At 49.9% G+C, this 15,512-nt stretch overlaps 2 protein-coding genes across 2 annotated transcripts; both read right to left on the reverse strand.

Annotated features, from left to right (window-relative positions):
• Nucleotides 1-204: 204 nt before the first annotated feature.
• On the reverse strand, nucleotides 205-2,440 carry LOC310776671 (cytosolic carboxypeptidase-like protein 5; the record flags this gene model as incomplete). The annotated part of the gene is given in 2 exon segments (XM_083636833.1): nucleotides 205-288; nucleotides 290-2,440. Coding segments are annotated over 2 exon segments (2,235 nt in total).
• A 20-nt stretch (nucleotides 2,441-2,460) lies between these two features.
• Nucleotides 2,461-6,619, reverse strand: LOC310776672 (uncharacterized protein; the record flags this gene model as incomplete). Its single annotated transcript, XM_083636834.1, has 2 exons — nucleotides 2,461-2,486; nucleotides 2,539-6,619. The coding sequence occupies 2 exons, from the start codon at nucleotides 6,617-6,619 to the stop codon at nucleotides 2,461-2,463; spliced, it is 4,107 nt and encodes a 1,368-aa protein (XP_083492960.1).
• Between the last annotated feature and the right edge of the window lie 8,893 nt (nucleotides 6,620-15,512).

Here is a 15,512-nt window from a genome sequence, read left to right on the forward strand (position 1 = left end):
AAAGCGCTTACACTCAATTCAGAAACACATGCCCAAGCAAGCACACAAACAGGTACAGTAGGTTCTATTCAGTCCTGGGTGGGCCCAGTTGGAGAGTTGGTGGGGTGTGCGGGCGGCAGGGCCTGGCGGAACAGGGGGCTCAGTTTGGAGAGCAGCCTGGACTGAGCACTGCCTACAGGGAGGGGAGCCTGGGCTGAGCACTGCCTACAGGGAGGGGAGCCAGGTAAAGAGGCGGGCGGGGGTTCGGCTGTTGCTAGGAGACCGGAGGACGGAGCGGTGGTGGGGGGAGGTGTCTCTTCTCCTGAGGCTTAGCTTCCCGGCCTGGGCCGAGTTTCTTGTTGCCTCTGCGGACTCTGGGGTGCGTGTTGCGCTGTGTGTGTGTGCGCGGTGGGGGGCACCCCAAAGTTAAGCTGGGGGAAGTGTGAATCTTTGGGGAGGGTGTCTGAATGCTGCTACTGTGGCTGTTGGAGCCACTCAGGGTGTCCTCCGACGGCGAACTGGTCGATGCCTTGCTGCCACTGTGGTGTGTTCGCGGCGGACCATGTGCGTGGATGGATGTGTTCAGGCCCTTGGCGTTATGGACACTTTTGTGGATCCAGGCTCGGAGGCTGGTCAGGCAGCTGTGCTCTGACAGCACCAGCCGTGGCCAGGGGTTACACTCTGCCATGTCCAGGGCTGCGATGGCCACAGCGCGCCCCACCTGTTCAAATATTTCTGGGGTGTATTTTGGGGGGAATGATGGAGTTGGAGGGGGTGTTGCCCGTCCGTTGTCATGGCAGGCAGGTGGAATGATGTTTGTTGTTCTTCCTGTGTTGTAGTTGCACTCCAAAGTATAGCTGTGCAGCAGCCCTATGGCCTTGTGAATGGCCACCCGCCCGCTGCCTTCTTTAGACTGGCCATCACTCTTGTCTGCTGCATAAATGTTCTCAGAGAAGTTACAGCCCAGAGAATCAAAGTTGGCAGAGTTCACGGCGATGAGCCTTGGATACAGCATGTTCTCGACCTGCTGGCTCTCATCAGGAAGGCTATTTCCATACATGAAGCATCCCAGTTTGTTGGTGTGGGCATGCAAGTCCACATAATAGGCCACACCCCCTTCGTGGGGTGGGATTGGCTCCTCTTCCACCTCGTGTGTGACTGACACCTCCACAGTAACTGGGGCAACCTTCTCTGAGGAGCTTGACAAACCGTTCTTGTCCCCCTTCCCCATCTCTGTGAGGACGCAGGCGTTCTCTGTCACCATGGGAACATCTGAACATCCAGGATTTGTGTCCTCTGCGTTCCGTTGGTTCAGGTTGACCTCAAGGTCAGTAGGGGGAGGAGCTTGATGCTGATTGGTAGGCTTGGCGTTGAGGGGAATGTTGTGCGTGTGTGCAGGGCTGTTGCCGTGTGTGCTCGATTGTGTGTTCTGCAGGCGGTTGTGTGTGTGGTGGTAGAGCAACAGTGTTTTGGCGGCATAGATGGAAGGGTGTAGCTCAGGGCTGGGGTTCAGGTACTGTCTGTTCAAGTTCACACCCCGGGAGTCAGTCCTGAAGTGCCCGCGGACCACCCCATCTGGGTTGAGCATGGGGATGAGCTTGAAGACAAACATGTTCCTAAGTGCGTGAGCGCGTGGGTCATCTCTTTTCAAGATGAAGCTGAGGAAACCGTTAAACACAAAGGATGAGGGAGTTTCTCCGGGGTGCACTCGACTGCTGAGGAAAAACACCCTTTTGCCGGTGAAGCGGTGAGGTCGTGGGGTGTTGGTGTCAGGAAACAGCTTGGGCAGGCGTGGCTCTCGCTGCTCTTGCATCTCACTGCAGTTGGTCACAGTCAGCAGGTCCACCCTGTTACCATCCAGGGAGTGGCACAGCAGCTCCCTGTGGTAATACACTGTGCCTGGTGCACTGCTGGGGTTGAGTTGAGCAGCATTGGGGTGGCTCTGGTCCAGTTGCAGCAGCATCTCCTGGCTCTCACTGTAGGAAAAAGGGTAGCAGAAGGAGAAGAAGGTAGTCGCCCCTCGCACCTCCAACAGCCGGTGAGTGAATGACAGGATGAACTGCTTATCCACCATCTCAAAGGTGGGTCTGTCCCGGACCCTTTCCCAGCGGGTTTTGCCAGGTAGAGTGCGAACGACGGGAGCCATGCCGTGGCTGTAGAGCTTACCCTGTTTGTTCATGTTCATCACATTGATCTTCAGTATCTTCCCGGGCACTGCACCACGCACACTGAAGTAAAACCATGACCTGTGTCTGTTCTCATGTTCTGTTCCAGCACAATCTGGCTGTGTCCATACATTGAACTCATAGTCAGGGGTAAAGTTCAGCCCTGAGGGGGCACTTCCACTGGAGGGCATGTCAGGAGGAGGGCAGGAGTTTCCCCTCTCTGCCTTCTCCACACGTGCCAGGTTCCCTGAGTCAAAGCTGGATCTGAACACCACATTGCCAAACCGAGCCTCCATGATTCTGGGCTTTGAACTGTTCACCTCATTCTCTTCAGGTCCTTGGCTAAATGAGGGCATCTGACTACTGCTACTGTGGCTTTTGGAGCAAAGTTGACTCAGGGTGTCCTCCGACACCGAACTGGACAGAGAGTCGCTGAAGCTCTTTGGTGACAACGCCTTGCTGCTGCTGTGGTGTATTTGTGGTTGAGCGTGAGCGTGGATGTGTGTGTTCAGGCTCTTGGTGTTGCGGATGTGTTTGAGGATCCAGGCTCGGAGGTTGGTCAGGCAGCTGTGCTCTGACAGCACCAGCCGTGGCCAGGGGTTACACTCTGCCATGTCCAGGGCTGCGATGGCCACAGCACGCCCCACCTGTTCAAATATTTCTGGGGTGTATCTTGGGGGGAATGATGGAGTTGGAGGGGGTGTTGCCCGTCCGTTGTCATGGCAGGCAGGTGGAATGATGTTTGTTGTTCTTCCTGTGTTGTAGTTGCACTCCAAAGTATAGCTGTGCAGCAGCCCTATGGCCTTGTGAATGGCCACCCGCCCGCTGCCTTCTTTAGACTGGCCATCCCTCTTGTCCGCTGCATAAATGTTCTCAGAGAAGTTACACCCCAGGAAATCAAAGTTGGCAGAGTTCACGGCGATGAGCCTTGGATACAGCATGTTCTCGACCTGCTGGCTCTCATCAGGAAGGCTATTTCCATACATGAAGCATCCCTGTTGGTTGATGTGTCCATGCAAGTCCACATAATAGGCCACACCCCCTTCGTGGGGTGGGATTGGCTCCTCTTCCACCTCGTGTGTGACTGACACCTCCACAGTAACTGGGGCAACCTTCTCTGAGGAGCTTGACAAACCGTTCTTGTCCCCCTTCCCCATCTCTGTGGGGACGCAGGCATTCTCTGTCACCATGGGAACATCTGAACATCCAGGATTTGTGTCCTCTGCGTTCCGTTGGTTCAGGTTGACCTCAAGGTCAGTAGGGGGAGGAGCTTGATGCTGATTGGTAGGCTTGGCGTTGAGGGGAATGTTGTGCGTGTGTGCAGGGCTGTTGCCGTGTGTGCTCGATTGTGTGTTCTGCAGGCGGTTGTGTGTGTGGTGGTAGAGCAACAGTGTTTTGGCGGCATAGATGGAAGGGTGTAGCTCAGGGCTGGGGTTCAGGTACTGTCTGTTCAAGTTCACACCCCGGGAGTCAGTCCTGAAGTGCCCGCGGACCACCCCATCTGGGTTGAGCATGGGGATGAGCTTGAAGACAAACATGTTCCTAAGTGCGTGAGCGCGTGGGTCATCTCTTTTCAAGATGAAGCTGAGGAAACCGTTAAACACAAAGGATGAGGGAGTTTCTCCGGGGTGCACTCGACTGCTGAGGAAAAACACCCTTTTGCCGGTGAAGCGGTGAGGTCGTGGGGTGTTGGTGTCAGGAAACAGCTTGGGCAGGCGTGGCTCTCGCTGCTCTTGCATCTCACTGCAGTTGGTCACAGTCAGCAGGTCCACCCTGTTACCATCCAGGGAGTGGCACAGCAGCTCCCTGTGGTAATACACTGTGCCTGGTGCACTGCTGGGGTTGAGTTGAGCAGCATTGGGGTAGCTCTGGTCCAGTTGCAGCAGCATCTCCTGGCTCTCACTGTAGGAAAAAGGGTAGCAGAAGGAGAAGAAGGTAGTCGCCCCTCGCACCTCCAACAGCCGGTGAGTGAATGACAGGATGAACTGCTTATCCACCATCTCAAAGGTGGGTCTGTCCCGGACCCTTTCCCAGCGGGTTTTGCCAGGTAGAGTGCGAACGACGGGAGCCATGCCGTGGCTGTAGAGCTTACCCTGTTTGTTCATGTTCATCACATTGATCTTCAGTATCTTCCCGGGCACTGCACCACGCACACTGAAGTAAAACCATGACCTGTGTCTGTTCTCATGTTCTGTTCCAGCACAATCTGGCTGTGTCCATACATTGAACTCATAGTCAGGGGTAAAGTTCAGCCCTGAGGGGGCACTTCCACTGGAGGGCATGTCAGGAGGAGGGCAGGAGTTTCCCCTCTCTGCCTTCTCCACACGTGCCAGGTTCCCTGAGTCAAAGCTGGATCTGAACACCACATTGCCAAACCGAGCCTCCATGATTCTGGGCTTTGAACTGTTCACCTCATTCTCTTCAGGTCCTTGGCTAAATGAGGGCATCTGACTACTGCTACTGTGGCTTTTGGAGCAAAGTTGACTCAGGGTGTCCTCCGACACCGAACTGGACAGAGAGTCGCTGAAGCTCTTTGGTGACAACGCCTTGCTGCTGCTGTGGTGTATTTGTGGTTGAGCGTGAGCGTGGATGTGTGTGTTCAGGCTCTTGGTGTTGCGGATGTGTTTGAGGATCCAGGCTCGGAGGTTGGTCAGGCAGCTGTGCTCTGACAGCACCAGCCGTGGCCAGGGGTTACACTCTGCCATGTCCAGGGCTGCGATGGCCACAGCACGCCCCACCTGTTCAAATATTTCTGGGGTGTATCTTGGGGGGAATGATGGAGTTGGAGGGGGTGTTGCCCGTCCGTTGTCATGGCAGGCAGGTGGAATGATGTTTGTTGTTCTTCCTGTGTTGTAGTTGCACTCCAAAGTATAGCTGTGCAGCAGCCCTATGGCCTTGTGAATGGCCACCCGCCCGCTGCCTTCTTTAGACTGGCCATCCCTCTTGTCCGCTGCATAAATGTTCTCAGAGAAGTTACACCCCAGGAAATCAAAGTTGGCAGAGTTCACGGCGATGAGCCTTGGATACAGCATGTTCTCGACCTGCTGGCTCTCATCAGGAAGGCTATTTCCATACATGAAGCATCCCTGTTGGTTGATGTGTCCATGCAAGTCCACATAATAGGCCACACCCCCTTCGTGGGGTGGGATTGGCTCCTCTTCCACCTCGTGTGTGACTGACACCTCCACAGTAACTGGGGCAACCTTCTCTGAGGAGCTTGACAAACCGTTCTTGTCCCCCTTCCCCATCTCTGTGGGGACGCAGGCATTCTCTGTCACCATGGAAACATTTGAACATCCAGGATTTGTGTCCTCTGCGTTCCGTTGGTTCAGGCTGACTTCAAGGTCAGTAGGGGGAGGAGCTTGATGCTGATTGGTAGGCTTGGCGTTGAGGGGAATGTTGTGCGTGTGTGCAGGGCTGTTGCCGTGTGTGCTCGATTGTGTGTTCTGCAGGCGGTTGTGTGTGTGGTGGTAGAGCAACAGTGTTTTGGCGGCGTAGATGGAAGGATGTAGCTCAGGGCTGGGTTTCAGGTACTGTCTGTTCAAGTTCACACCCCGGGAGTCAGTCCTGAAGTGCCCGCGGACCACCCCATCTGGGTTGAGCATGGGGATGAGCTTGAAGACAAACATGTTCCTAAGTGCGTGAGCGCGTGGGTCATCTCTTTTCAAGATGAAGCTGAGGAAACCGTTAAACACAAAGGATGAGGGAGTTTCTCCGGGGTGCACTCGACTGCTGAGGAAAAACACCCTTTTGCCGGTGAAGCGGTGAGGTCGTGGGGTGTTGGTGTCAGGAAACAGCTTGGGCAGGCGTGGCTCTCGCTGCTCTTGCATCTCACTGCAGTTGGTCACAGTCAGCAGGTCCACCCTGTTACCATCCAGGGAGTGGCACAGCAGCTCCCTGTGGTAATACACTGTGCCTGGTGCACTGCTGGGGTTGAGTTGAGCAGCATTGGGGTGGCTCTGGTCCAGTTGCAGCAGCATCTCCTGGCTCTCACTGTAGGAAAAAGGGTAGCAGAAGGAGAAGAAGGTAGTCGCCCCTCGCACCTCCAACAGCCGGTGAGTGAATGACAGGATGAACTGGTTATCCACCATCTCAAAGGTGGGTCTGTCCCGGACCCTTTCCCAGCGCGTTTTGCCAGGTAGAGTGCGAACGACGGGAGCCATGCCGTGGCTGTAGATCTTACTCTGTTTGTTCATGTTCAGATTGATCTTCAGTATCTTCCCGGGCACTGCACCACGCACACTGAAGTAAAACCATGACCTGTGTCTGTTCTCATGTTCTGTTCCAGCACAATCTGGCTGTGTCCATACATTGAACTCATAGTCAGGGGTGAGGTTGGGCCCTGAGGGGGCACTTCCACTGGAGGGCATGTCGGCATGACGGCAGGCGTTGCCCCTCTCTGCCTTCTCCACATGTGCCAGGTTCCCTGAGTCGAAGTTGGAGCTGAACACCACATTGCCAAACCGAGCCTCCATGATTCTGGGATTTAGCCCGTTCACCTCTTTCCCTTCAGGTCCTTGGCTAAGTGCCAGCTTGCAGTCTGAAAAAGACAGCTGGGCTACTTTCAATTGATGTCCATTCTTATTTTCATGTCCTTCTCCATCCATAGCTCTTTGTCCCCACGAAACAAAGAAAGGGATTGGCCAGGTCGCCGATTATGTCTTTGAATGAATTGTGATGTCATCGGTGATGATGTCACCAGTGATGATGTCACCAGTGAAGATGTCATCAGTGAGTGAGAAATCTGATGATGTCACAATGATGATGTCATGGACATTGTGACATCATCAGTGATACTTCACCGATGGTCACATGCTGCATTCGTTTATAACGGGCAAGTGGCAAATTGCCAGTTGCTGCTAGCAAAAATCAAATGAAACACCACGTTAACTGGGAGTTCCTACTCGCAAACTTGGGTATGATTTCTCAACCCCCAGTTGCTCCCAGCGCGTCATTTGATGTCATTTCAACATGGCGCCCACGATTGTAAGAATTTAAAACACATTTTTGACACATTTTTCTTTTCTTTTAATACCGCATTCATATCGGAGATATTTGCGTTCACGCTGCACTTCCCACTCGGGGGGAAAACCAAACACAGGCTATAGGTTGCTATAGCAACCCGTGTAGCATTGTAGCTACCTACTAGCTAACAATGCTAACCGAATGCTGAATTTCACATATTGCTCTAATCAGAGTGAAACAAATACATATTAACGTTAACATTACATAATTGAGACATAAAATGTTGTGTTAAAACGTTAACAAACGTCTTTATAATAATTCTGTGATTAACGATACAAGTCACCATTTTGATGTGGCTATGGCGGAGCTCTGGATGATACCCGAATTTCCGAGCTGTAATTCCGGCCTGGACGACCGTTCAATTCACTTTTTACAAGTCGGAACCAATTTTTTCCGAGTTGTTTTGAATGGGGTATAAGCTTTCAGACCAATCAGCATACCAATACAATAAATAGTTGGTTAAACCCATACAACTAAACGTTAATATTGTTATTAGCTGTTAGCTTAGACAGCTAAGAGCATCCATGGTTTTGCGAATTGAAGCCTGAAGCTCAAACGCACGTAGGTCGGAGATGACACGTTTTCCACTTGCCACTTTCTACCATAAACGAATGCAGCAATGCATAGACAACATCAGTGACATAATCGTGTCATAAAATCACTGATGATGTCATAGTGATATCATAAATCCTGCCCTGCTGAGGTTATAAATTGGACATGCAACTTTTTTTTAAGTCCTGCTTCTGCCCGCTCGCCGGCCCGCTGGTTTTCTGACCAATACGGCCTGCTACTGCAACGTGTGTGTCACTGACCGTCCGCAGCCACGCTATGACCGCCCGTTCTTATAAAAAAAAGCGGTGTCCCACTTCTCCATGGTACCTAATTGAACTGGGCTCTCTCAAACATCACATGCATGTTCACCTGATCTTCCTCTCATTGAGTCGTGAAGTGATCCGAAATCTCTCAGATCTCATCCAGCGCCGCCATTCTGCTGGGTTTGAACAGTTGAATGTCGCTGGGTGTAACTGAACACCCCTCGCTGCCATCTCTAATTTTATTCCCTCGTTTCATGTTGAGGAAAAACTTTTGCTTTCTGTCTGCTCGCTTCTCCTCACATGCACTCAGCCTGTCTGTCTCTGCTGCTCCGAGTCTGAGCAGAGGGGCGAAGGTTGCCTAGCAACTCACAGACTGACGGTTCCTACACACCACCGACGAGTCTATGCGAGAAACTCGCAGGCACTTGCACTCGCCCTGCAGCGTGGTTGGCTGCCTTGCTGTATTTCCGTCTTCAATTGGTCGATTTCTAAATGCCCCTCCTTCCCCCGCGCCATCTTGTCGCTCACCAGCTTGCAAAGCATGCTGGGATACCTGGCGAGTGGACATCGCAGGCGACAAGACGAGAGGAGGGGCCAAAACCGAAATAGACCAATTGAAGACGGGAATACAGCAAGGCAGCCAACCAAGCTGCAGGGCAAGTTGCGAGTACATGCGAGTGCCTGCGAATTTATCGCTTAGACTCGTCGGCGGTGTGTAGGAACCTTGACAGGGAGGCCAGCCGCACACTACAAAAGATTGTCTATCTCCGAGGCGATGACAATACTTGGCAGTAAATGAGGAGACACTGAAATTGCGAGACCCGCTGTTTATTTTTTTGACCGCCCGTTACAGCCCACGCCAACGTGATTATCACCTGCTCCCGCGAGATGGGTCCCGCAAGGCCCCGCGGGAGTCCCGTCCCATTGCACCCCTCTAAATTGGATGACTCTTGCTCATAGCCCAGCCAATAAAGTCTGAACCTGCGGCAACAACATAGACCATCAACCAAGCAAGCCCAAGCCACCGAGTCCAATAACGGCGTGCACTCTGCGTCTTGTTTTTTCCTACTTTGACTGTGACGTGAATTGTAATCAAACTTTACAAAAGAGAAGCTTGTGATGTTTGCCAACATCTTAATGCCATTATGATAACATGAAGCACATGTGGATGTATCATCCTGTATTGTAAGGCTTCAAACATATACAGCCCCACATCAAGCCCCTATTAAAATCTGCCATGTGTATATTCCATATTCATATCAGCCGTGGAATAAATGATTGCTTTGGAGGTTCACCATTGTTTACCGTCTGTAAGCCATTACATGCCTATCTAGATGGATGGTGCCTCGGTTAGTCATCTGTCCTCATTAGTGCATCGATCTGCTGAGATGACTTGTTGGACAAACATCGTGAGCTTCCAGAACTTCCTGGGCGGGAATTTTCCATTCATCATTATATAGCCTCTCTCCTACGGTATCTCTGTAAATATAATATAGCCTCTCTGATGTCATACAGTGTCTCTGTAAATATCATACTGGACTTGTTTGTTATTACTCAGAGGTCAGAAGTGCATGTGCAGCTCCAGTGGATTTATTCTTAAAGGAAGGTGCACTATGGGCTAATGTGCACTTAGCTAAGCTGTGCTACGCTGATGCTATGGGCTAATGTGCTCTGAGCTAAGCTGTGATATGTTGATGCTATGGGCTAATGTGCACTGAGCTAAGCTGTGATACGCTGATGCTATGGGCTAATGTGCACTGAGCTAAGCTGTGATACGCTGATGCTATGGGCTAATGTGCTCTGAGCTAAGCTGTGATATGTTGATGCTATGGGCTAATGTGCTCTGAGCTAAGCTGTACTATGCTGATGCTATGGGCTAATGTGCACTGAGCTAAGCTGTGATACGCTGATGCTATGGGCTAATGTGCTCTGAGCTAAGCTGTGATATGTTGATGCTATGGGCTAATGTGCACTGAGCTAAGCTGTGATATGTTGATGCTATGGGCTAATGTGCACTGAGCTAAGCTGTGATATGTTGATGCTATGGGCTAATGTGCACTGAGCTAAACTGTGATACGCTGATGCTATGGGCTAATGTGCTCTAAGCTAAGCTGTGATACGCTGATGCTATGGGCTAATGTGCTCTGAGCTAAGCTGTGATATGTTGATGCTATGGGCTAATGTGCACTGAGCTAAGCTGTGATATGTTGATGCTATGGGCCAGACAATTGTCCAAGTCCCTCTGATCCGAGTCCCAAGCGAGTCTCAAGTCAATTGGTCCCGAGTCTCAAGCAAGTCCCAAGTCTTTCCTTTTGTCGGCAAGTCAAGTCAAGTCAAGTCACAATGTTATTTCAAGTCAAGTCTCGAGTCGAGTCACAGGTTATGTCAAGTCGAGTCACAGGTTAGAAAAAATGACAAGGCAGAGATTATTTAGGCTGCAGACGTGCGTAAATACGTGCTTGTTGCCAAGCAACACACTTCTCTCAGACGAGCTCGAGACAGCTGACAGACAGCTCCAACTCAGCTCAAACTTATAGAGTTGTATTCAAAGCATAGAAACGTTCTCACAGCTCAATTTAACAGCGCCAACACAAGCAGTTTGATCACAAGTGCAATCAGTACCTACTGAATGCGATGGCAGACTGCGCACTGCGGGCAGTTGACGAAGTCAGGAAGAAATTGAAAGATCTTCCGACGCATCAGCTTAAAACCCGCCGACGAGCGGAGGTCCTGCGCCCAAAACGTCTATATTTACAGCACATATCGATCGATATTTTTGGAGAAGATTCCGGCCGCATCACGCACAGATCAAGATGAGACAGCTGTCAGTGAGTAGCTACGCATTTGGGTGTAACTTTTACGCCTGCTCCATACACAGACGCAGCGCATACAGGGTGCACTAGTCATAAAATTAAGTTAGAATAGATGAAGAGAAGAGCGCTGCGTGGACTTAAAAATATGAGAGCCAGGTGCACGTGGATGGGTTAACTTAAAGTAGTTAATAGAAAAATAAAGTTTGTCTCCCGCAAAAAAAAACCCTTTGTGGAGAGTGGAAGAGAGCAAACCTTAAAAAAGTCCCACAGCAACACTGGTCTTTTTTAATCTATAGCCATGTTTAAAATAAAGGCTTTTTAAAAAATTTCTACTACAAAGACCAGTGTTGCTGTGGGATTTTTTAAGGTTTGCTCTCTTCCACTCTCCACAAAGGGTTTTTTTTTGCGGGAGACAAACTTTATTTTTCTATTAACTACATAAAATTAAGTTAGTCGTAACTTTGAGTTCTACATCGGACGTAGCGTGTAAACCTAGGCGTACGCCCAGCTGGTGCACTCGGCTGATCTTGTCACAAGTCAGAGTCGAGTTTCGAGTCATTTTCTTCCAAGTCCGAGTCGAGTTTCAAGTATTTACCTTCCAAGTCCGAGTCGGAAGTCGTCAAATTTGCGACTCGAGTCGACTCGAGTCCGAGTCCCTATGACTCGAGTCCAATTGTCTGCTATGGGCTAATGTGCACTGAGCTAAGCTGTGATACGCTGATGCTATGGGCTAATGTGCACTGAGCTAAGCTGTGATATGTTGATGCTATGGGCTAATGTGCACTGAGCTAAGCTGTGATACGCTGATGCTATGGGCTAATACGCTGATGCTATGGGCTAATGTGCACTGAGCTAAGCTGTGATATGTTGATGCTATGGGCTAATGTGCACTGAGCTAAGCTGTGATATGTTGATGCTATGGGCTAATGTGCACTGAGCTAAGCTGTGATACGTTGATCCTGGAGGGGTCCACCCGCTATGCCGACCACCCGCAATGCCGACCACCCGCAATGCCGACCTTAGGTTTAGGCGTGGGGGTGGGAGAGGTTAGGTTTTGGGTTAGGGTCTGGGGGAGGTTAGGTTTAGGCATGGGGGGAGGTTAGGTTTGGCGTGGGGGCTGGGAGAGGTTAGCTCCACCGACACGCTGCACGGCACGCCGCCTCGCTCAGCTGGTTCTGCTTGTGGGCTATCGGCATTGCGACCTGTCGGCACTGCGGCCTGTCGGCACATAGACGCAGCACCGATCCTGGAAATGTGCACTGAGCTAAGCTGTGATGATGCTATGGGGTAATGTGCACTGAGCTAAGCTGTGATACGCTGATGCTGTGGGCTAATGTGCACTGAGCTAAGCTGTGATACGCTGATGCTGTGGGCTAATGTGCACTGAGCTAAGCTGTGATACGCTGATGCTGTGGGCTAATGTGCACTGAGCTAAGCTGTGATATGCTGATGCTATGGGCTAATGTGCACTGAGCTAAGCTGTGATATGTTGATGCTATGGGCTAATGTGCACTGAGCTAAGCTGCGATACGCTGATGCTATGGGCTAATGTGCACTGAGCTAAGCTGTGATATGCTGATGCTATGGGCTAATGTGCACTGAATACGCTGATGCTATGGGCTAATGTGCACTGAGCTAAGTACACTAGCCTGTGATATGCTGATAACAACTTGGCTGCTTCAGCTAATGATGACAAAAGTGCTGATTAAATCACAGAGTGAGATCAGACCCTTCAGAAACATCTGATAGTCTGATGGAAAGTGTCTGGTGGAACTTCATCACTCATTCAGCGACATTCGGGTTTCTAGAGCTGGCTGCTGTCCAGCTAAAAAAAAGAAGCTTATTGGAGGGATTTGGATGGCTTTTGATAGCTTTTTGATGGTTTCTCCAAATGTGACTATGAATATGATATGAATCCTTTTGATTAATAGAAACTCTTCATCTGACTGTACCTTTGAATGGTTTTGAACGTCTGGTTTTGGTCCAAGCTCGACTGAATTGACGTTGCATTATGTGGGATATTTTGGTACCTCAAGCTGTTTGTCATCTGCCATCACCATTCACAACGAGGTGCTGACTCACAGGCCAGAACTGGAACCAACACCACTTTACACACTTGATTCATTTGTTGATTTACTGGACTCCACGATCTACAGAGAGCTGCTTTCTTTACTGGACTCCACCATCTACAGAGAGCTGCTTTCAAGAGATGTGGGCTCTGAGTCACGGTGTTGTTGTAACTCTCCCACTGTCTCCTCGGCTCACTTGGTTCCTGTCAGGGAACCGTTATGACATTGAACAAATCCTTTGCACCGACGTAATCCCTCTCCCTTTGCCTTTCTGTATGGGGACTCGAGTTCAGTGGAAGTTCAGCTGACTGGGGAGCCGCTCGTCTCACACGCAAGTCTTTTCTCCCACTCCTCTCTACCTCCAGAGGGTCCAACGTTCTGACGGGGAAAATGCATCTTTCTTAGCTACTCTTGGTTGATGGATGTTGTAAAAAAAAAAAAAAAATCATTTTGGAATATTTCCATTCACTTTGGAAATGATATGAATGAAATGAATGTACATGTAGGATCCTTGTCTCTTTGTCATGCAGCCAGATGAAGGTTTCTTGCTAAAACATGCCATCATGTGTGTGTGTGTGTGTGTGTGTGTGTGTGTGTGTGTGTGTGTGTGTGCGTGCGTGCGTGCGTGTGTAAAACACGACCACAAATAAAAAAAACACAACAACAAATTGCTAATCAAATTAAGAAAAGAGAAAACACAGCGACAAATCGGAAATCAGGGCACAACAGAAACTACACCCACAAAGCAGAAAACATTAACTTCTACCGCAAAAGGTACCCATGCAGCTCAACTTTTGGAAGCGTTTTGTGATTTTCTTTACATTGTCGTGTTTTCCTGTTTGTTGTTGTTGTGATCCACACTTCACGGTCACCATATCCTAATCGTAAGCCGCTGGCATTTGCACCGTGCTGTAGTTGCATAATGGTGAGACATGCTGGCTCCTGTGCACCGGCCCTGCATGCCTCGCTCCAGGGCACGTCAAATGGAAACACTCACTTATTGCCTGTGACTGGATCATCATGACCAAATACCAAATACCTGACTCTCTGTTAGCTGAGTGTGCTCACAAGCATTTCACTCAGGCTCTCTGTTAGCTGAGTGCTCACAAGTATTTCACTCAGACTCTCTGTTAGCTGAGTGCTCACAAGCATTTCACTCAGGGTTTCAGCTCCCAAACTCCATATTTAAGTGATGGAAGCAGACGAGCAGATAAGTCAGCTTGGCTGACTTCTGTATGGGATTTGTCACGGACGATCAGAGGAAATAATTGAGCCACGTCAGCTGGGTTGTGTGTGTGTGTGTGTGTGTGTGTGTGTGGGGGGGGGGGGGTCGGGGCTGACAATAGAATAGAATCGTGATTGACCATAAAAATTTCACTTTGAGCAAAAACTAAAAATATTTTTTTTGTTTTTGTTTTGAGTATGGGAGTGTGGGCATCATCATCTCACTGTAGGCTTCTTGCGCAGCTCGCGCAAGACCGCACGAGACCAGAGGTTTCCCAGACCTAACCTCAGATAACCAGGTGCTCTCTCAAAGGAGTCTGGTGCCCATTAGTGGCAGTGCATGGTCTTCCTCTCTAAGACCCGCCCCCAGTGGCGTTTCCTCTCTAAGACCTGGTGTTTCCGGCAGTGTTTCTGTTTTGTGTGCTGCAGTATTTTCCCCCATAGAAAGATGGTTTTATATGGTGTTAATTTTATTTTTGAGCTACATAGCTAGATAACTCACATCACATCACTGACAAAAAAGTTCCGCATCTGCCAGATCTGCAATGGTCGCTTCCGATTTTTTACTGGACGGCCATGGACTGTAGCTTTTGGCCCCAGACTACCCAGAGCCACAGCTCCGCCTGCTATTGGTCCGTGATCAGCAAGCTGCACGATCACTGGATCTTCACCTAAACCAGGTTTGGCAAGAAGTTGGGCTGCTGCCTGCACCACCTGGCTACAGTGCAGATTTCAGCTAAAAACACGGTGCAAATGTCTTTTCAAGTCAACTTGGCATCTCAGAGCATGTGGAGACTTACGGGGGTAGGCTAGCCAGTACCATTGACTACCATGCATTGTGCTAAGCTAACTACCACTCACTCTGTTTCTACTACACGCACAGAGAAAAGAAAGGCATCCATCTTCTCGAATCAAAGGGCGAATCTTCTAGAATGTTGGCGTGTTCCTTAAACACCAGGGGCATAGGCAGAAATTCAATTATGGGTGGGCCTGGAGAAAATTGGGTGGGCCTGGAGAAAATTGGTGGGGCAATTGCATGATGAAATTTTGCACGGGAAGCGCGCAAAATTCCTAGATGTCATGAAGTCGTCATGCATTAGACTCTGGAGATGATGTGCCCTGCGTTTTTAAGCTACAAAACCATTAGCTAGCAAGGCAGCAGCAAGTTTGCCTCTAGAAAACAACCAATTAATTTTTTTTTTTTTTTTTTTTGGGTGGGCCAGGGCAAGAAGTGTGCCTACCCAGGCCCACCCGTAGAAACGCCCCTGCTTAAAACGTTACTCAGTTGACCTACACCCACAGCACATCAATCTTTGTCTTCAGTCTTTCTTTTTCTTGCAATCTTGTTTAGCCATGTCCACAGCCAATTCTCCAATGGGCCTCCAATATTCACATCTCATGATGGCACGAGATGTGAATATT

The sequence above is a fragment of the Poromitra crassiceps genome, assembly GCF_964638095.1.
Source record: "Poromitra crassiceps genome assembly, chromosome: 5".
Classification (NCBI taxonomy): Eukaryota; Metazoa; Chordata; class Actinopteri; order Beryciformes; family Melamphaidae; genus Poromitra; species Poromitra crassiceps.